The sequence below is a fragment of the Musca autumnalis genome, unplaced genomic scaffold, assembly GCF_047663935.1.
Source record: "Musca autumnalis isolate F117 unplaced genomic scaffold, ASM4766393v1 scaffold_4, whole genome shotgun sequence".
Classification (NCBI taxonomy): Eukaryota; Metazoa; Arthropoda; class Insecta; order Diptera; family Muscidae; genus Musca; species Musca autumnalis.
The window spans coordinates 134,519,605-134,540,634 of NW_027411977.1; the positions used below are offsets into that span (position 1 = coordinate 134,519,605).

General features: G+C 33.8%; 1 protein-coding gene across 3 annotated transcripts; it reads right to left on the bottom strand.

Annotated features, from left to right (window-relative positions):
- Positions 1-6,062: 6,062 nt before the first annotated feature.
- Positions 6,063-18,584, bottom strand: LOC141403669 (TOM1-like protein 2). 3 transcript variants are annotated; one of them, XM_073986431.1, is made up of 9 exons: positions 18,315-18,584; positions 9,895-10,346; positions 9,744-9,827; positions 9,514-9,683; positions 9,149-9,441; positions 9,003-9,084; positions 7,085-7,181; positions 6,732-6,782; positions 6,063-6,482 (listed from the first exon to the last, which is right to left on the bottom strand). In XM_073986431.1, exons 1-9 carry the CDS (start codon positions 18,373-18,375, stop codon positions 6,297-6,299), a joined length of 1,476 nt encoding a protein of 491 aa, XP_073842532.1. In that variant the 5' UTR covers positions 18,376-18,584; the 3' UTR covers positions 6,063-6,296. The 3 variants fall into 3 exon arrangements, with proteins under 3 accessions (XP_073842532.1, XP_073842531.1, XP_073842533.1); XM_073986430.1 differs by having other exon boundaries at positions 7,076-7,181; XM_073986432.1 differs by lacking the exon at positions 6,732-6,782 and having other exon boundaries at positions 7,076-7,181.
- Positions 18,585-21,030: the final 2,446 nt, after the last annotated feature.

Here is a 21,030-nt window from a genome sequence, read left to right on the forward strand (position 1 = left end):
TAGCCGTATCTGTTAGGAGACCTTCTAGTGATCCAGTCCCCTGTAAGTTCGAGGCTGCTGAACGTTTATCACTATCAGCCCTATTCTGAACGCATGGGAGTTGGGAATTTTTTCCCATTCCCACATTTTCGTATTCTGAATAAAATTTTGTGGGAGTTTTTTTCCCATTTCCCATCTCCCCTCATTCTGAATAAAGTTCGAATTGGGAATTTGTTCCCATGGGAAAAAAGTATACATTCTCTATCTTGAATTGTGGGAGAATTTTGTGTCTTTTTGTGGGAAAAATCTCCCCAGCAAACAGTGTGGGAGTTTGAAAAAAAAATTCAAGAAATTTCATATTTTTATGAAATTTCATATTTTAAGACACCTACACGACAAAATTATTGCAAATATTTATAATCGCCATGTGTTTGCCTAATAAAAGCATACAAAATGTACTGTAAAATATGTCATTAGTAGACTTCGGATTTTGCATATTCTTATATGATACAAAAACCTGCAAGAATCTAACATGTTTTACACCGATAAAAAATTTTCCTTTATGTTATAGAACAAAACAAAAAAAGTAGTAAAAATTTGTAGATTTTTGCAGTTCTGGAACAGACCATAGGTATTGAAATACGAGAAAAAGAGTCATGGTTGATTCTATTAACGCAGCACAGCAAGAAAAACAAATCAATTTCAAAAGAATTTTTGGCAATAATTATTAAAATATATTGGAAAATAACCATAATATATACAATCTTTACAACTTTTATTCATATTCGTAATATAACCTTCGGGTTTTTTAAATCAGACGACTAACGTTCTATTGAAAACGTGTTAGTCTCCTCAACGACACGACAACGATCACACAAACGTACATACATATATTCCAAATTATTGCAATGCTATTCCATTTTCCGAAATGCCTTTTCTTGAATAGGATCGTTATTTTTGAACGTAGAAGCTTGAAATTTTGCAAGGGCATGTGTTTTAGTTTTAGATTCAATCAAAAACGTATTTTATTTATTTATTAATTAATTTATTTATTTATTTTTTTTTAGATACGTCTTAGGAAATTTATGGTGACGATATGTAATAACACGCAAAAATATGTAATAAGCGAGACAAATATCTGAATTTATCTTTTTGAATTTTTTTAAAAATATGCAAAATACGAGTTCTAGCTATCATTAGGAATAAGTAAAACTAGCTATATACTCGTTACACCCCTAACTAAAATCAATACAATTTTTAAATTCGTTACAAACTTAAAAAGTTGCTATTACTTTATACACAAAAATTATGTTTGCCTACTAATTAAAAAATGCATACACCAATTCGCACATTCTGAAGAAAATGTGCTTATTAGAACATCACACATCGTCGACTCCATTCACTTAAAAAATCCATAAATCAATGCACGGTTGTTGAATTAAGTGAGTTGTGCTTTTGCTAATCTAATTCAAAAACCGCGAATTCAATGCAAATAGGCATTTTGTATTACAAAACATAATTACAGCCCCCAAAAGTATGCTATAATAATTTGGTGTAACTAATTTCGAAATTTTAGCTCCCACGCTTTGCTGTTCCCACGTCGTTAAGAATATGGAAAACGTGGGAATGGGAAATTTCGCTCCCATGGGAAACAGTTCCCATGGGAATGTTCAGAATAGGGCTGTCTGTATCCTGAATTGTGGGAGAATTTTGTGTCTTTTTGTGGGAAAAATCTCCCCAGCAAACAGTGTGGGAGTTTGAAAAAAAATTTCAAGAAATTTCATATTTTTATGAAATTTCATATTTTAAGACATCTACACGACAAAATTATTGCAAATATTTATAATCGCCATGTGTTTGCTTAATAAAAGCATACAAAATGTACTGTAAAATATGTCATTAGTAGACTTCGGATTTTGCATATTCTTATATGATACAAAAACCTGCAAGAATCTAACATGTTTTACACCGATAAAAAATTTTCCTTTATGTTATCGAACAAAACAAAAAAAAAAAAAAAATAGTAAAAATTAGTTGATTTTTGCAGTTCTGGAACTGACAATATGTATTGAAATACGTGAAAAAGAGTCATGGTTGATTCTGTTAACGCAGCACAGCAAGTAAAAACAAATCAATTTCAAAATTTTTGGCAATAATTATTAAAATATATTGGAAAATAACCATAATATATACAATCTTTACAACTTTTATTCATTTTCGTAATATAACCTTCGGGTTTTTTAAATCAGACGACAAACGTTCTATTGAAAACGTGTTAGTCTCCTCAACGTCACGACAACGACACGACAACGATCACACAAACGTACATACATACATATATGCTAAATTATTGCAATGCTATTCCATTTTCCGAAATGCCTTTCTTGAATAGGATCGTTATTTTTGAACGTAGAAGCTTGAAATTTTGCAAGGGCATGTGTTTTAGTTTTAGATTCAATCAAAAACGTATTTTATTTATTTATTTATTTATTTATTTTTTTTTTTTTTTTTTTGAGATACGTCTTCTGAAATATGTAATAATCAAGAAAAATATCCGAATTTATCTTTTTGAATTTTTTTTAAAAATATGCAAAATACGAGTTCTAGCGATCATTAGGAATAAGTAAAACTAGCGATATACGCGTTAAACCCCTAACTAAAATTATTTCGAATCAACATACAATTTTTAAATTCGTTGCAAACTTAAAAAGTTCCTATTACTTTATACACAAAACTTATGTTTGCCTACTAATTAAAACAATGCTTACACCAATTCGCAAATTCTGAAGAAAATGTGCTTATTAGAACAACACCACACATCGTTGACTCCATTCACTTAAAAAATCCATAAATCAATGCACGGTTGTTGAATTAAGTGAGCTGTGCTTTGCTAATCTAATTCAAAAACCGCGAATTCAATGCAAATAGGCATTTTGTATTACAAAACAAAATTACAGCCCCCCAAAAGTATGCTATAATAATTTGGTGTAACTGATTTCGAATTTCGAAATTTCAGCTCCCATCGTTTGCTGTTCCCACGTCGTTGAGAATATGCAGCCCTATTCTGAACGCATGGGAGTTGGGAATTTTTTCCCATTCCCACATTTTCGTATTCTGAACAAAATTTTGTGGGAGTTTTTTCCCATTTCCCATCTCCCCTCATTCTGAATGAAGTTCGAATTGGGAATTTGTTCCCATGGGAAAAAAGTATACATTCTCTATCTTGAATTGTGGGAGAATTTTGTGTCTTTTTGTGGGAAAAATCTCCCCAGCAAACAGTGTGGGAGTTTGAAAAAAAAATTCAAGAAATTTCATATTTTTATGAAATTTCATATTTTAAGACATCTACACGACAAAATTATTGCAAATATTTATAATCGCCATGTGTTTGCTTAATAAAAGCATACAAAATGTACTGTAAAATATGTCATTAGTAGACTTCGGATTTTGCATATTCTTATATGATACAAAAACCTGCAAGAATCTAACATGTTTTACACCGATAAAAAATTTTCCTTTATGTTATCGAACAAAACAAAAAAAAAGGAGTAAAAATTAGTAGATTTTTGCAGTTCTGGAACATACCATATGTATTGAAATACGAGAAAAAGAGTCATGGTTGATTCTATTAACGCAGAACAACAAGTAAAAACAAATCAATTTCAAAAGAATTTTTGGAAATAATTATTAAAATATATTGGAAAATAACCATAATATATACAATCTTTACAACTTTTATTCATTTTCGTAATATAACCTTCGGGTTTTTTAAATCAGACGACCAACGTTCTATTGAAAACGTGTTAGTCTCCTCAACGACACGACAATGATCACAGGCGTACATACATATATGCCAAATTATTGCAATGCTATTCCATTTTCCGAAATGCCTTTTCTTGAATAGGATCGTTATTTTTGAACGTAGAAGCTTTAAATTTTGCAAGGGCATGTGTTTTAGTTTTAGATTCAATCACAAACGTATTTTATTATTATTATTATAATTTTTTTTTTTTTTTTTGAGATACGTCTTCGGATATTTAAAAATATGTAATAATCGAGAAAAATATCCGAACTTATCCTTTTGAATTTTTTTAAAAATATGCAAAATACGAGTTCTAGCGATCATTAGGAATAAGTAAAACTAGCGATATACTCGTTAAACCCCTAACTAAAATTACTCGGTATCAACATACAATTTTTAAATTCGTTACAAACTTAAAAAGTTCCTATTACTTTTTACATAAAAATTATGTTTGCCTACTAATTAAAAAATGCTTACACCAATTCGCACAATCTGAAGAAAATGTGCTTATTAGAACAACATCGTTGACACCATTCACTTAAAAATCCATAAATCAATGCACGGTTGTTGAATTAAGTAAGTTGTGCTTTTGCTAATCTAATTCAAAAACCGCGAATTCAATGCAAATAGGCATTTTGTATTACAAAACAAAATTACAGCCCCCCAAAAGTATGCTATCATAATTTGGTGTAACTAATTTCGAATTTCGAAAATTCAATTCCCATGATTTGATGTTCCCACGTCGTTGAGAATATGGAAAACGTGGGAATGGGAAATTTCGCTCCCATGGGAAACAGTTCCCATGGGAATGTTCAGAATAGGGCTGTATATTTTCCACTACAGCTTTAGAGGCAGTGTCGCAGGGCCTTTGAAGCCGATGGAGCCCGGATGACCGACCATGTCGCAGACGCCATTGATTACCATTTTTAACTGGAAAGGGTAGGCTGGAGACTACATCTGGAATCTGATCAGAAGGAAACGCATTCCAACTTGAGAATATTTCCTCTCAAAACGCCTCAAAAATCGGAGTTTCAAACCGATGTGCTGTGATTCTGCTTGGGTTCTTGCCAACAAACTTACGCAGATCTTCAATCTCCTTTTCTCAGTAGTGCATATCTTTCCTCTCCCTGGATAACCTTTGGTTCAGCCACATTCCTCTTCATTCCACAAACAGGTTGAATGGAGAGAAATGTGATCTTATGTCCCGCATCGCGCCAAGATTCTCAACTCTGGCGGGGCCTTAATGCCGAGAAGTTTGGCTTTAGAAGACAACTCTAAAGTAACACCATCAAGCGTTGGTGGCGTAAATTGGAATATTCTACTTTTTCGTGTAAAACGGATCAGTGAACCTAAACGTCTGTCATGTTCTTATCCGGATACAAAGGAATGTAACAACTTATGAAGTTCTTTGGGGATGTCAATGAACTTCATAAGTTGTTACATTTCCATAACATTAGGCCAATCAACTAAAGGTCTACCCTGTAACTTTTAGCGACTGTCGATATTGTTAAAAAATTACGGTACACAAATTTCAATGTTTTGAATATTTATTTCAATTTCAAAATAAATACATATTTTTATTTTAAATTATGTTTATTAATACAAATAAATAAAACAATGTCTGAAGAATGATGTATAAATGATTACAAAAACGGTAAAGTCGGCCAACTAATATCAATAGAAAAAATATTGACAGTCATCAAACCAACCCAATTTTTACTTCTGTGTGTATAAATAATACATACATATATCATAACGACAAAACAAGAGGAATTTCAAAAAATATATAAATTTTAATATATACAATTGAAATGCAAAGAAAGTACATTCAGATTTTGTATGAATAATAATAATAATTAAAATTACAACAACAAAAAGAACTTAAAACTAAATCATGAAAAAATACAAACATTTTGTCTGTTCCAGAACTGCAAGAATCTACTAATTTTTACTATTTTTTTCGATAACATAAAGGAAAAACTGCTATCGTAGTAAAAATAGTAGCTTCTTGCAGGTTCTGGAACAGAGCAAGTATTCCCACAAAAAATTGAGCAACATATGGAAAAGGTAATAAAGGACAAAGAAGGAAGGAAAGAATTTTTTGAGCGAGAAAATTTCATGAAGTTGCAAATTTTTTAATAATAAAACATATACAAAACAGAATGTGAGACAAAACATCATATAAACCGTGATGTGTTTCGAATTTCAATATTAATATTCCTTATATTAGAAGTGTATAATATTAGTATAAGAGCAATACTTTTATCGAAGTTATGTTAGATTTCTTTTTTTTTTTTTTTTTTGATATACGCTTAGTTTAAGTTTCACTTTGTTTCACTGTAACTACTATCGACTTCCTTGGATTAGACACTTAGTAAAAAAAGAAACAATTAAAGCCAATATTATATTTGATGTACTCGTATAATGACGATGCTGATGATGGTGTCATCTTCGCGGAGAAGGCGGCTTTTGCGTAGTGAAGAAGGATAGGGACGACATAGCAGCATAGGTAAGCTCAAAGTAATAGAAGATCTTCTTCGGGTTTCTTAGCTTTTGCCTGGTTGGTTGGTTGTTGGGCAGCATTATCTAAATTATTCGTAGCATTAATTGTAGGAAGATTTTCGGCGGCTGCAGCTCGTTCCTCTAGAAATTTATCAAACTCTGAACTGGTTACAGTTTCTTCGAGACCCTCTATCGTTTTCTGTAAATTGAAGGGTGGATAACATAAATACTTGTTGATCAAAATGCGTGTAAATGTAACAACATAACAATTGCACGCAATTTAAAAACTATGTGAAAACTAAAATAAAAATTAATAATCAAACAACACATACTATGCAGAATTGTGATGGTGAAAATATATGTATGACAAATGGCAGCACAATAAAATGTAAAAAACGCTTAACAAATAAGAAAAGAAACAAAAACTATAAAAGAAAAAATTACTTACTGAGCTGCCTAACCATGCTTCCATTTCATCGATTTCATTTTCTTTCACAGGCTTTTCACAGTTTCAGCAACAAAAAATTATATATAGTAGGAGTTTGTGTCGAAATCATAAGAAGGTAAACAAAAATGTGTTTTTCATATACAAAATAAAAACGTATTTTGTTTTACATATAGGGAAGAAGGAAGGAAAAAGCGTTTCGTTAAAAAATAAACAAAAGTATAATCGTTAAAAATATAAAATAAATGAAAGGAATTTGCCAATAAAATTTAAATTCAAAAATATTAAAGAAACGTTAAATATACGAAAAAATGTTAGTTTTTCTATAGAAAATTGTTTGTACTCACTTTACTTACCACCGGCAAACCATTTCCGCCGGTACGCTTAAATGGTGAGCCTACACTGCCAGCTGTGGCATCTAAGGTTGGAATGTCTTTTAATAAATCACTTTTGCTGCAAACAGAATAAAAATGGTTACAAATTAATAATCATGAACCGAATAGAAACATTTTTGAAGTAGCTATGTATGTTCCTAAAAAAATATTCATACGATCCACTAATATACATATCGTCACCATAAATGCCCGAAGACGTAACCCACGAAATCAAAACTTTATAGGAGAAGCAAAAAAACGTTATAAAATGAAAAACTATTTTATGGAATGTAATTCTTATGAGGGCGAGTATTCGGGATATTATCAATCCTATACGAATGGGAGTAATAAATGAAACCAAAACAGCGGAAACGCTTGGTGTTCAGATCCGCCATTACAACAAAATCTGCAATATTATCCCATTTTCCGAAATACCATTTCTTGAATAGGATCTTTGTTTTTGAACAAAGAAGCTTGAAATTTTGCCAGATCATGTATTTTAACTTTATGTGTCAGATCCCATCAAAAAACGAATTTCAATTTGCGCGTTTGTGCAGATGCGGAGGCAAAATGCGCTTGTTCTGCTCCATTGATAGCAGATAATATACTAGAAAAATTTGACATAAAAAACAAATAAAAAACACCTTTCAACAACATATTCTAGAACAATATACAAGTTATCAACACATGCACTATAACCATGTAAATCAAGACTGTCAATGACATTCATATCCTACCAATATGGAAAAAAGGAAAATTCGGATCTTTTCCCGGCTTCGAATGGGACACACCATCACAACACACCTACATCTGATAAATAAAAATGTCAACAACAAATGCCAAAAGATGCGACACCGATAGCATATGTACGGTTAAACACATCTTTACTGAGTGCAGTTCATTACGCCAACACCAAAACACATTTCTTCAAAACAAAGGAATAGGCACATTCTCTAAACACCTACAGTGGATAATATTAATTCAGTATGTAATTTTATTACGTAGCTGATAGCCTTTGCTGCTAATGCTATGTCTTTTCATTATTATTAATCTTATATTAAATATAAGATAAATATCAATATATAAAAAAATATTTCCTTGGTATGTAATGTAAATAGAGATTTAATTTTTTTGGTTACTTATAGTGAAGTTTAGTGGAAAACAATTTTGTCATTGACATAATTCTTCTCAAATGATGTTTTGTGGAACAATTTAGATAAGTTTAGGTAAGATATAAAGTTTTGATGTGTTCTTGGACCTATAGTAAAATTTTATGGCAAACAAATTTATAGAATATCTTGATCTGATACGATCACATTTTATTGAAGAAAGGACCAAAAAATTTCCGCCTAAGGGTTAAATATGAAAAATGAAACCAGCGACCCGAAAAACATAAGAACCCAAGGTTAGTTAAAAATTCATTCATTCGTAAAATTGGCCACTGTGCAATGGCATGCTTTCTTTCTAGTAATTTCTTGTAAGAACTGTTATGGTAAGAACTATCCTAATCACCAGAGTCGATTTGGTTCAACAAGGCCTTCTTTTTAAAGTACTGTCATGTCATGTTTTCCTGGGAGGAGTAAACTACGTTAACTGAAGAGTGATATTTTATTTAATAAAATGTTCCACTGCATTATCTTTTCCGATTATGTAATATGGCTCTAAGCAATACCTCAAAAATACCATAATCGCGCAAAATTAGCACTCTAAAGATTGCAGAACTGATCATGGAAGCAGCATAAAATATCAGCGGTTTTAAAAGTGTATTCGATGTTCGGCTTGTGGAATATACGTTCTACCTTGAACCACCTAAGTAATGATGACACTACTAAAGAATACAGTCAAATGCCCGATGTATTTTCAACACAAAATAACTTCACGTCTTTATAGATTAACTTACTTGTTTCCATTAGTACGAGATTGTGCCAGCATATCAAATTCATCAGCATCTTTGTTACTGGGTTTCGTTGCATTGTTTAGGCCTGAAATCAAATATAAACATTCAATACAAAAATCATATTTTTAGAGATTATACGAACACATTACCCAATCTATTGAAGCTATTTAGCATATCATCCTTACTATTATCGGGAAAATCTAATAACTTTGGTTCAGCAGCTGCCACATTTGTGGCTGGTACATTGGCTGTAGGTACACCCATGGCAGCACCCAAAACAGCTGATGGAGATGTCATACCAGTTGTAGTTGCTCGATTCTTTTCATAACGTTGATGACGTAAAAACATGTTGTTTAGTTCATCATTGATGCGTAATAACTCAGCAGTTAATTCATCGTCAGTTACACGGCCAATAAGATCTACAATACGTGATTGCATTTCTCTGAAAATAGTTTAAGATTCTTATAGAACTTCACAAACATAAGATTTGCTTGATTTGATTTTTGTAACATACTTGCAAGTAGCTGTTAAATCGTTAAGCAATTGATAATCATCAGGATCTTCTTGTCCTGGTCTTAGTTCTGTGAGCATTTCACCTAAAATCGATAAATTCATCGATACAATTTCCAATTCTGAATGTAGTTTAGTAATTTGTTCTTGTGTTAATTGATTCGAGCCAGTGTTCTAAAATGAAAGCTTTGCATAGTTAAATTTATATCGAATAAAAAATCACAAAAATCCTACCGGCATTCCTGCTGTCATAGTAGCATGCTGAGGCGATATGGCCTGTTGGTTGACCGCTTGAGGCGGAGGCGGTTCTGGTACACTCTAAAGCAAAAGTTAAACATAAATAAAAAATAATCATATTTTTGAAATAAAAAAGTGTTGAACTTACTCGTTGTGGTGTATAAATTGGTGCCATGTTTTCAATATCCGTTTGAGGAAATTCAATGCCTTTGTTCTTTAATTCGATGTACATTTGTGTAACTCCATTTAAATCTGGTTGATTTTTAAAAGCATCCGCCCAAACTTGTATTAGATTAAGTACCTTTTCTTGTACCACCAAAGGTGGATCATTTTTAGGACCAATAAGTTTTACCAATTCTTGTATGAAATCTTTCTGTGCCACTAGAACGTGAAATGCTTTGCCACAATTCTTAACACATGTCTCCAGGACTGTCAATGTATACATTATAACTTGATTATTCTTTCCAGCATTTTGTTGTAGACGTTTACGTATGGCTTTCATAGCATCACGTGCCGTATCGGAAGATTCATTAATCATATCGCATATTTCCATATTTAAAGCCCAATTTTCTGAGGCCATTGAACCATCTGTTGCTTGTTCTAGTAGATAGAAATAAAGAAACTCATTGAGTATGTATGCTTAATAGGTATATCTAAATTGACCATTTTGGATTTTTTGATGTATGTCCTTTAATGATGTCGCACATAACTCCCCAAATAGTTTGTCATTATTTAAAGTCCAAACCCAAAAAAAAAATCGGGATGTACGTACATATATACAGGGACAATGAACAACATAACTATCTAAAAAACTATATTAGTTGCATTATTTCTTACACACATCAAAACTGTAATAAACAATTCAGATCGATATGAAATTATGATTGATATTAGTGAAAATTGGCTCCTAATGTAATCATTTTTGGATTATTATGCATTAGAAAGAAGAGAATGAATAGTGTACGTAACAAAAGAATAGACAATAATATTTCAAGAATTACATTCATTTATAAACTTATATCTTTTGATATTTTGTAATTAAACTAGAGAGGACAAAGGAGACTTCTCTCTCCCTTGTCCCGTATGGGATGTTTGTGGAACAGTGGTATAATTAAACTTATACATACGAGTATTGGCAACCTTAGGGCATTAACACACACTAGATAGCCTACAAAGGTCAACATAGCTTATTTTGCATATATGTATTTACGTACGTATTAGAAAAACATGACCAATAAAAACAAAGTATAAACGCTAAATTGTAAATTGCAACTCTTTTAGATAAACGGTTCGTTTTAAAAGGTTATGACCATATAAATTATTCACATTCAGTATAAAATTAAATGCAAGTCTTTGACTTTTTCATGAGTGTAGGCAAAACGCTCTGTCTCGAACATTTTCAATTAGCAAAAATTGCTACGTACGTATGTATGTCATAAATGAAAAAGCGAAATGCAAACAAATACAAAAAGAAAAAATATTGCGACTTCTGTAGAGTGCAGAGATGATACGGCAGAGGTATGCGACATGAATTTGCTACATATAATACATACGTAGACAACGTCGTATACCACGCAAAAAATTCGAGTTTTGGAATCGAAAATGCTGATGATGCCATCTATCTATATGCATCTCTGGTAGCGCTGCAAAATAAAATTGAGAATAGTTGTATTTGAAAATATCCAGATATCAAGATGATATGCACATATCACTGAATATGACTTTCTTAGAGGTAGTTTACACTAGCCATGACCACATGACCTGAATATTTACATCGTTATACAGTCGCCAATGTGTGCAATATTCGGGATTTTTCTTACGCCATTTACTTTTTGCGTCCACACCAGCAAAAATGCAGTGGAATTATGTCTACATCTGCTTTTTAGGTGCCCCTTGTTGAAAACAAGGAGATACCGAACACTGGGTAGATATGAGATAGACACTCTGACCTTCCTGTAAGACATAGATCCCATTGTTCTACTCAACTTTGCCAAACATCTATCATGGCTTGGCAAGGGTCATTAACAACTAAATACTAACAAATTTCATCTTTACATCCTGATCTCACCTGTACCTCACCATCATCTTATCATCTCTACTCTATCATCCTCATCTTACTGTACCACATCAACATCCTCACATCTTTAAATCAGTGCCGACCAAGAAGAGCGAAGCCACAAATGTTAATGTATACAAAACATTGGCAATTTATGACAGTGTGTTAGTAAGATTGTATGCACGCAAGCTACAAAACAAAAACAAATCAAAACATTTGCTCTCTTTTGTGTGCTCTTTCTTTGCGTTCGGGTCGTGTGTGTGTGAATTGCCGAAAAACTTCGTAACTTCAACAATACCAAAGAACGGCATTGCTTTAAATCATTGCCGTTCGTTGGTATTGTTGAGATTACGAAGTTTTTCGGCAAATCACACACACACGACCCGAACGCAAAGAAAGAGCGTGCATGAGAGAGCCAATGTTTTGATTTGTTTTTGTTTTGTAGCTGGCGTCCATACAAACTCACTAACACACTGTCATAAAGTGCCAAAGTTTTTAATACATTCACATTTTTGTCTTCGCTCTTCTTGGTCGGCACTGCTTTAAATCTGCATCTATTACCTATACAGAGTGAACACAATGGACCAACGGCCTCCGAGTGAAGCAGTCTACCTAACATACGTCACCACATTGTCTGTGTGTGTGGATATGGAATGTTTTAATTTCGAGTCATATGACATTGATGGCTAGTGTAAACACCACTTTAGTCGGGGCTTCGCTCATGGATGATGAGGCAGTGCTGATAAGTGGAAAATTTTGTTTACCAATATATGTATAACTGGCAAGCTGGACTTGCAGTCAACCCAAAGAAACCGAAACTTTTACTTTTAATCAGGAAACGCCAAATTACCGATTTTCAGCCACCAGTTTTGGACGGAGTTACATTAGCACTTTCTCTGAAAGCGAAATAAATCGCCATTTTCATATCCACATTAATGGTGACGACAACTTAATGATAATATCGATAGCAATCGATTTTTTGAAATGAAATATCGAAAATATCTAATTTTGGGAATATCGATAGTTTGCCAGCCATGTCTGGCACTTGGGAATAAAGCATTAAATTATCAATCAAAAGCACACCTTATGCCGCCTTGAACCTGACCCTGGATTACCAAAACTCCTCTGGTTATCCGGCTATCCTGGTCCGAGAGTCAGGATCATGGCTGACATGTATAAGTCTTAAACTTTATTGACAGTCAGCTTCAATTAAATGACAGGTGTTGTATAAGTGATTAAATCCGAACACCAGTGTGCCATTACGAAGGTTGCAGGATAAATTTTTGGCCTAAAAATGAAAACCCCAAACGTATTTTTATTTTTTTCTTAAGTAGTCTTCAGCATTATTTATATACACAGTTTTTCATGTGCTCAAACCAATTGTTGAAGCGGGTTTTTCCACTCCGATTGAGGCACTTCCAAAACATGGTTTTGAATCATTGACTACGATTTTTTTCTTGATGAACTCATTGGGTTTCAAGTCAGGGCCGTACGGCGGATGACCGACCCATCAATTCCACGTTTTGTCCGGTTAAAAAGGCGCTGGTTTGAATCGATGTGTGAGAGCTCGAATTGTCATGTTGCATAATTATTCGTCTTCTCTTGTTAGTTTTGCAAATTTCTGAGGCGACTTCAGACAAACAAATTTTAGAATAAACCGCCCTACGTTTGCTTCGAATTGCTTCTTACATGACCAAATCTCGCTGGATTCGCCTCGCTTTCGAAGATTTAAACGGTCGATTCCTGTTTTTTTCGTGCTCCTAAGCATAGATCCATGATTCGTCATCTGTGATGATCTTTTAAAAGACGATCGAAGCACCCCGATCGTATTTATTTACAGCTTCTTTGCATCAATCGACAAGGGCCTTTTTTTGAACGATTGCCAAATTCTGCTGGATCTAACGAGAAACCCCCATTTTTGCGGACAGGTGTTCACGAAATATCAAATGTTAGTTTATGGAAGAAAAACCCTAAGATGACTCTATCTTACGGTATATAACATGGTGATCTTGCTCAATTTTTTTTCTGGCACAACGTCTGTTTTTGGACGACCCTCACGACTTCGTTTTTAGCGAGTGTCGGCCACGATTGAATACATTAAACCAGTTTCACATTGTGCTTTAGGAAAATATTTCATCGCCATACAAAGATTTAATTTGTTGTGGTTATCGGCGTCGAATGTTGTGAAAAATGTTCGGACGAAAATGTTCACAAGTAAATTCCATTTTTTGCAAAAATCTTTTGTTAAATCACTGCAAACACAACACAAGGTAGTATGTCAAACTGTCCCGAGTACGTGTTGCCTAGGCCAGAACGTTATTGTGCAGGCCTCGTTCATCGGCAAATTTCGTGAGTTCTACATTAAGAACGCACATCGTAGATGGCTCTTGGAATCTAGATGCAGGACATACAAAGCAATATTGCTTGGTTGATGAACTTGAAAAACGAGTCCCCAGTCCTCTGACATTCAGGCTAAGAGCAGCGTCGAGACACCCCTTTGCTTCTTCCTCCATAAACTTAGGATCTCGCAAGGCGGACCTGAATGCAAGGTATCGATCAAAATCAATATGGCCTGTAATCTTACTTTGCAAATCAGAGACCCGAAAAGTTTTTGTGCAAAAACGCCAAAAATAGTAGACTTGTTGCATGTTCTGGAACAGAGCTTATATGTATATTCGCATAGAAAATTGTCGGCAACCCATTTCGCGCTAATTATAAATTAGGTGTTATGTCTGATTATGAACATCGATTGAAAATAACAACCAAAACATTGAAAATTCTTTACAAACCCATTTTCCATATCACTCACTTTTATTTCGTTGTGTTTTTGTATGTATGTCATAATATCGACGAATAAAGCTTGATAACGCAAAAAACATATATATAGAGTACAATTGCTACAAATATATTAGTCATCAGTGGAACCCACCGGTAGCAATTCATTCTGTTGCGGTTTAATGAGCATTTCAGTGATGATTATATAAAAAAGTAATGTTTTGAACAGATACAGGGCTGTTGTTGCTGTTACAATTGCACTAATAGATATGGTCGGTTTCAGCTACAAGTGATATTTTACAGCTAATAACAATGTGGCAAGACGTACATACCTACATATGTATATGTATATTTACTGACAAGTATGCACATACATATGTGTATAGATTTGTTAATTGTTAAGAGGTTTGAGTGTTAAAATTACTAATTCACACCAATTATTATTTGTCCTTAAATAATAATTGCTAGAAGTTCTTGGCGTAAACATTTTATTTAAAATGTTAATAATAAGTTTTAAACTATATACTAAAAAAATTAATCAAACAAACTAGAATGTCTCATGGATAAAAGAATTTTATCTCATCATATAATATTTCGAAATACATGAACAATTAAAAAAACTAAATTTGTTTGCATTTACATGTTATAGAACGAATTATTGGAAAGTTTTCTTTCCATGCCACATTTAAGCAAACATTTTTGCTGACCACCTTGTGTAAACAAAGGCTCTACCATCTATGGTGTCACAAACCTTAACGAAAAAGTTTATCCACAAAACCTTTGTCTGAAATATTTTACAATCAGTATTTTTTCAAACGAGATTAGATTAGCCAATATAGTATAAATATTATAATAATTTAAGCATTTCATTTGTGTACTTGTTTAATAAACTTCTTTGAGCAGAAAAATAAACAAACAGTCAACATTTTTATGATTCAGAATACAGTCGAATCTGAACTGTGGCAAAATGCTAATTTTGTAAAATATGAAATATCATCATACAATTCGCATTCTATTCGATTAAATTCGCGTAGTAATAATGAACCCTTTACATACAGGTTTTCTCGGATTGGATTTTTTAGAACTTTTGGACCATTATGCCAGAAAACATGGACTAGCCCACCAAAACACCTTATATCGCTGTAAACAGGACCGCAAGAACGACTTTCAGTTACCATGGTTCCTTGAAAAGCAATTAAACTGTTCTTAAGCAAAAAAAAAAAAATTGAACATTGAACTGTAACTTGACGTACGCCTGAAAGAAATTGTATGATGTGAAAAGTTTTGGCTAAATCAATTAACTCTACTTTGCTTCATAAGTTTTAGTGTTCATCGGTCTTTTAAGGTGATGCCTGCTGGCTAATTTAGAGCTTTTGGGACATTATCTCAGGAAGTATGGACTTGACCCCGAAAAATAGTACCGTAGTGCCGATCCGACAAGAGTCCCTAAAATGCACTTGTACCAAATTTTTGAAAATTTCTATGTGAGGTACTCGAAGAAGTGGACAGATATACATAGTTCATATTCGTAGCTGAACTATGTCGTGAGGAAATGTTACGACGTCCAAAGTTTGGTCCCCATGGTTATCTATCATGTGCACTTTTTAGCAAAAAATTTTGAACTTTTGAGAGGGAGGTACTCGAAGGAGTGGTTTGATATATGGCTCATCTCCGAACTTGATCTAAGTTTGGACAAAATATTACGCTAAACAAATGTTGGACCAAATCGGTTGTTCCGTTCGAGAGTTATCGTGCGCTCCAGACAGTCGGACAAACAGACAGACGGACGGACATGTCTAAATCAACTGTAAATTGTCTGAAAACGATTTCGTCCAGACATTCTTGGGGTCTAAAACCATTATTTAGATGAGACACATTTTCAAAGTGTCATTAGCCTAAAGGCTGATGGAATAATGAATGAAACTTTGAACACGATCACATGATACAATGGCTGACTACCGAAAGGTCACAAGTATAAGATCTGGAGAAGAAATTTTTAAGACTTAGCCTCTCACAGAATTATGATGATGACGGATAGTCCTTGGGGTCCTGAGTATCGAGATATGGATCCAAGTCAAATCCATTCTTCTCGAGATATGGGACTTCGTAATTGCGTTAACATCCATATTTTTTATGTTTTTACCGTCGGCCAAGACAATATGGACATCAATGTAAAGTCCACGGTTAAATATCCTTTAAAAAATAACAGTTTATGTGGGTGGCCTGTCACCTACTGACAGGGTCCAAAAACGGCAATGCGGGTAGATCTCCCTTTAAACATTAAAAACTTTTGAGGGTGATTGGCCTTCGGCCGGGTATTTAAGACTTTCGCGTGTCCAACAGCAGCCACGCCATTAAATCTCCCTTTAAGAAAAAAATAGCTTTGCAGGTGAATGCTATAGCATGCACTTGTTAAGTATTCCGAACCTAATAAATCCATATTTTCAAATCATAGTATATAGATAAGAAAAACTAAATTGCATTCCGCCATCCATATTTGGTTTCTCAAAATTGAAGATAAATAAGTAAATATGTTTTTAAATTGGTAAAAATCCCTTAATACGACTGGTATTTGACAACACAAAACATAAGCGGCGAAACTAATGTTCTGAATTTGGAATCACAACACTTGTTTTCCACGACGATATTGGAATTGGCTTATTCCTAGTTTAGCTATAACTGTCGGATAAATCTGACATTTTTACTATAGATAGATCTCGATGCCCTGACTACGAAAATATAAAATTTTTCCGGCGGTCATAACCGGTTATCCAATTATTTGAACTGTGTTGCGATCGCAATGTATAAATAAATAAATAAATAAATAAATAAATAAATAAATAAATAAATAAATAAAATTAAAGGTAAAAAACCGTTAAGATGCTAAACCCGGTTTGGGAGTTTGAGAAAAAAGTGTATTTTACTACCGTAGGAGAAAGTCTTAAATCCCCGGCCGAAGGCCGGCTACTTAATAAAACTTAAACTGTAGCGTAGCCGAAATTTGCTCTACAATTGTAACCGGTTTATATACAGATGGAAATATTACATTCCTGGATAGGTGTTTTCCTTTCTTTTGATACCCATATCGGCCAAAAATACCCGGTTATATATCCGGTTTTTTCCCGTAAATTCGGTTCAAATAATCGGATAACCGGCTATGACCGCCCGCAAAATTTTATATTTTCATTATCAGCACATCATCTGTCTATGGTGAAAATTTCAAATCGATCGGACGATTATAGTCAAACTAGGAATGTTCCTTGGAATATCCTAATACATATAGAACCTAATTAACCTGTCACGGCTGAGGTGTTAAGCTTTAGATGTAATTTCGTTTCATTGCGACATGAAAAGCGCACACCATCACCCCCACCCCCCTCGTTTTTGTAGTTATATTCAAATGAAAAATTTATGATTTTAGAGACAAGGGACATTTGAAGCGTAGAATTTCATAACAAACGAGTCATGTCAAAAAAAAAGGAGATCACACAAAAAAGAAAAATTGGAAAATTCAATTTTCTTTCGCCACAAACAACAATCGTTCTCCGAATGAGACAGCAAAACACACAAACATTTATTCGCATTCAAACATATTGTGACATATAAACAGAACAAAATTTTCCATGAAAATATGGCTTTATCAGCAAAAAGAATTGCAAAAATTACACATTACGAGAATTTCTCGCCCAGAAAACAAAAAATACCATATAAATAAAGAAAATCAAATCATTCATTACCAATTCTTTGGCCCACAGAAGTCGAAAATGGATTGCTTCCCAAATTAAGAAATGATGCCATTTTTCACGATTACACTTTATACTCTTTGTTGATAATTTTTTCGTTCACTTCACTTGTATACAAGTTATATTAATTTATTTATTTTAATTTCTACTATAAAAATTAATTTACAATCTTTTAATTGTATGGGCTCTTCGGTCTGTAAACTTTTCCGTATTTTGTTTTTCAGTACCGGTTACTTCTGGCAACTACTAGCTACCGAAATTAGTGGGTGATGAAAATCAAAACAAAAACAATATGGAAATATGTTAGCATGGCTCACATGTCACAGTTTCTAATAGCGCATGCATGTCTTATGCCAGACTATGAAAATTTTCAGTAGCATGAAAATTAGTTTGTCCCGGTTCACACTAGCGTGAATTTCATTAAAAAATTTCATGAAGTTAGGTGTTCTTAAATCGAATTCCCCACTACAGTAATTTTATGATTTTACTCTACCATGGAGGTCGATCTAGAGACGCATCATTTCATGCAATTTTTTGAATGAAATCACTCTAGTGTGGACCGGGACTTTGTAGGCATGGCACAATTACCAAGTCGATGGTCAGACTAGCACGATTTCAACATGGCGACGTCAAGTAGTGAAACCCATGTACATGGTTTTCTGTGTTTGTTGTGTTGCCTCTTCTTGTTATTCGTTGAAAGTTTTTTTCTTTCATTTTTATTTTCTCAAGCAAATGTTAACAACAAAACATGCATAAAGTGATTTAATAAAAACATTTATGCTTGGTTTACATTTACGAAATCCACTCGATTTCAACTGTCAAATCCATAGGTTAAACGTCATATGAAATCCAATGGATTTCAGATGAGATTTCATTTGACGCTTAAGCTATGGAATTGACAGTTGAAATCGAGAGGATTTCATAAATGTAAACTTAGCATTACCCAGCAATAAATTTTGGAAGTAGTGCAATGCAGAGTTATGATTTCAGTACATATTTCGGGGCAGTCCACACGGAGTTATGAAAAATGCTCTCCGCTCGATAATTTTAGAAGCACCAAATCCACCCTGATTTACCATACAAAATTAAATCAACTCAAAACTTGGATTTGTTTTAAATCAAATGTTAAATTGAAATATTTTGATATACAACACTGCTTTCCATTTAAATATTGAAAAAGGTCCCACACATAGCACTTTCAATTTATGTGATACATGGAATAAAGCTATATATGATATAAAATGATATACATATATCACATGACAATAAAATTGGTGAGAAACAAAAGCTTATGTCATTCTGGATATGTAGTGGGGCTTTAACGATTGTTTTGAGTTATTTATGTGCTTAAAGTGACTCCAAATTTTTTTCCAAAAAGCTCAACTATAAAAACTTTAAAAGCTTTTTGTGCGTGAGCTTTTTTCTATCGAATCACCTTGTAATTAATATTTTATCTAATCTTATGCAAAAGCTCATCAAGATATGACACAGGGATGTGAGGTTTTAAAAAAGTCATAACCCTATTATTTACATTTTTCAAATAACTGTAAACTCAAACACAAAAAACAAACAGAAGTGGAAAAATAGAAAAAATATTAAAAATTCGCGTATGTATACGTAAACAAAGATCAGCTGACTGGCATCTTATATCATTTTAGACTAGTCTAAACAACTACGATTTGAAAGTTGAATTTGGAAATCGAGTCGATTTAAAATGACTAGTCTAAACGGGCTATAAGACGGCAAGTTTGCAGACGGGGCGCTTCAAGACTCCAGTCGATGTGGCAATGTCAGCTTGTCGGACTACACCATCATTGCCTAGGTACACCTCTTGCACTCGACCTCTTCTCCATTCACGACGAGAGACATCAGGATTACAAATCAAAACCAAGACACCTTGGGCTACGGGCTTTGTGTTTTGGCACCATTTAGCTCTTCTAGTCAGTGTGGGCAAATGTTCGGCGAACCACCTTTTCCAAAAGTGGTCACGAAGCTGTCGTGAGATACGCCACTGTTTCTTCAACATAACTGGTTTGTCGACAATTGTTCCGGCTGGAGTTTCTGGCATATTTGGATGGCCCAACAAAAATTGATTCAGCGTTAATGGTTCTTCTTCATCGGGACTAATAGACAGATAGGTTAAAGGGCGCGATTTGACAATATTTTCGACTTCAATGAGAAAACTTTAAAGAGTGTGCTCTCTGGGTCGACTTCCTTTAACGTTACTCACAATACCATTTTGACGCATTGAACCATCCATTCCCAAATGCCTCCTTCTGACGGATTATATGGGCAATTGAACTGCCAGTCAATGCCCTTTGTAGACAACTCATCCTTCACTCGGACCACATCGAAAACTTCTTCAAATCTCTTGGCTTCTTGGTCTGCTCCAACAAAATTCTTGCCATTATCACTCCATATTCTTATGGCCGTTCCTCTTCGTTTTCTAGAGTTGCGTATAGCTGATATGCAAGCGTCGGTTGTAGGGATACGTAAAATCGATTTCGGTTAATCGATTAATCGATTATTAACCGTAAAATTTCCAAAAGTCGTAGTCGACTATTGACTGTGCGAAAACCGAATAATCGATTATTCTTAGTCGACTTTGGAAAGACAGAGTCAACTATTATTCGTAGTCAACCATTAGTCGTAGTCTATTATTATTCGTAGTCGGCTATTAATCGTGGTCGACTATCTTATAGATATAACC

What these genes read in the sequence shown, in the direction of transcription:
- LOC141403669 (XM_073986430.1), bottom strand. Translation starts at nt 18,375, where the DNA reads ATGGCATCATTTCTTAATTTGGGAAGCAATCCATTTTCGACTTCTGTG. An exon ending in GTTTGCCGGTGGTAAGTAAA is followed by an intron (nt 6,783 to 7,075) that starts GTGAGTACAAAC and finishes AACTGTGAAAAG; the next exon opens with CCTGTGAAAGAAAATGAAAT. An exon ending in AAGCATGGTTAGGCAGCTCA is followed by an intron (nt 6,483 to 6,731) that starts GTAAGTAATTTT and finishes TTCAATTTACAG; the next exon opens with AAAACGATAGAGGGTCTCGA.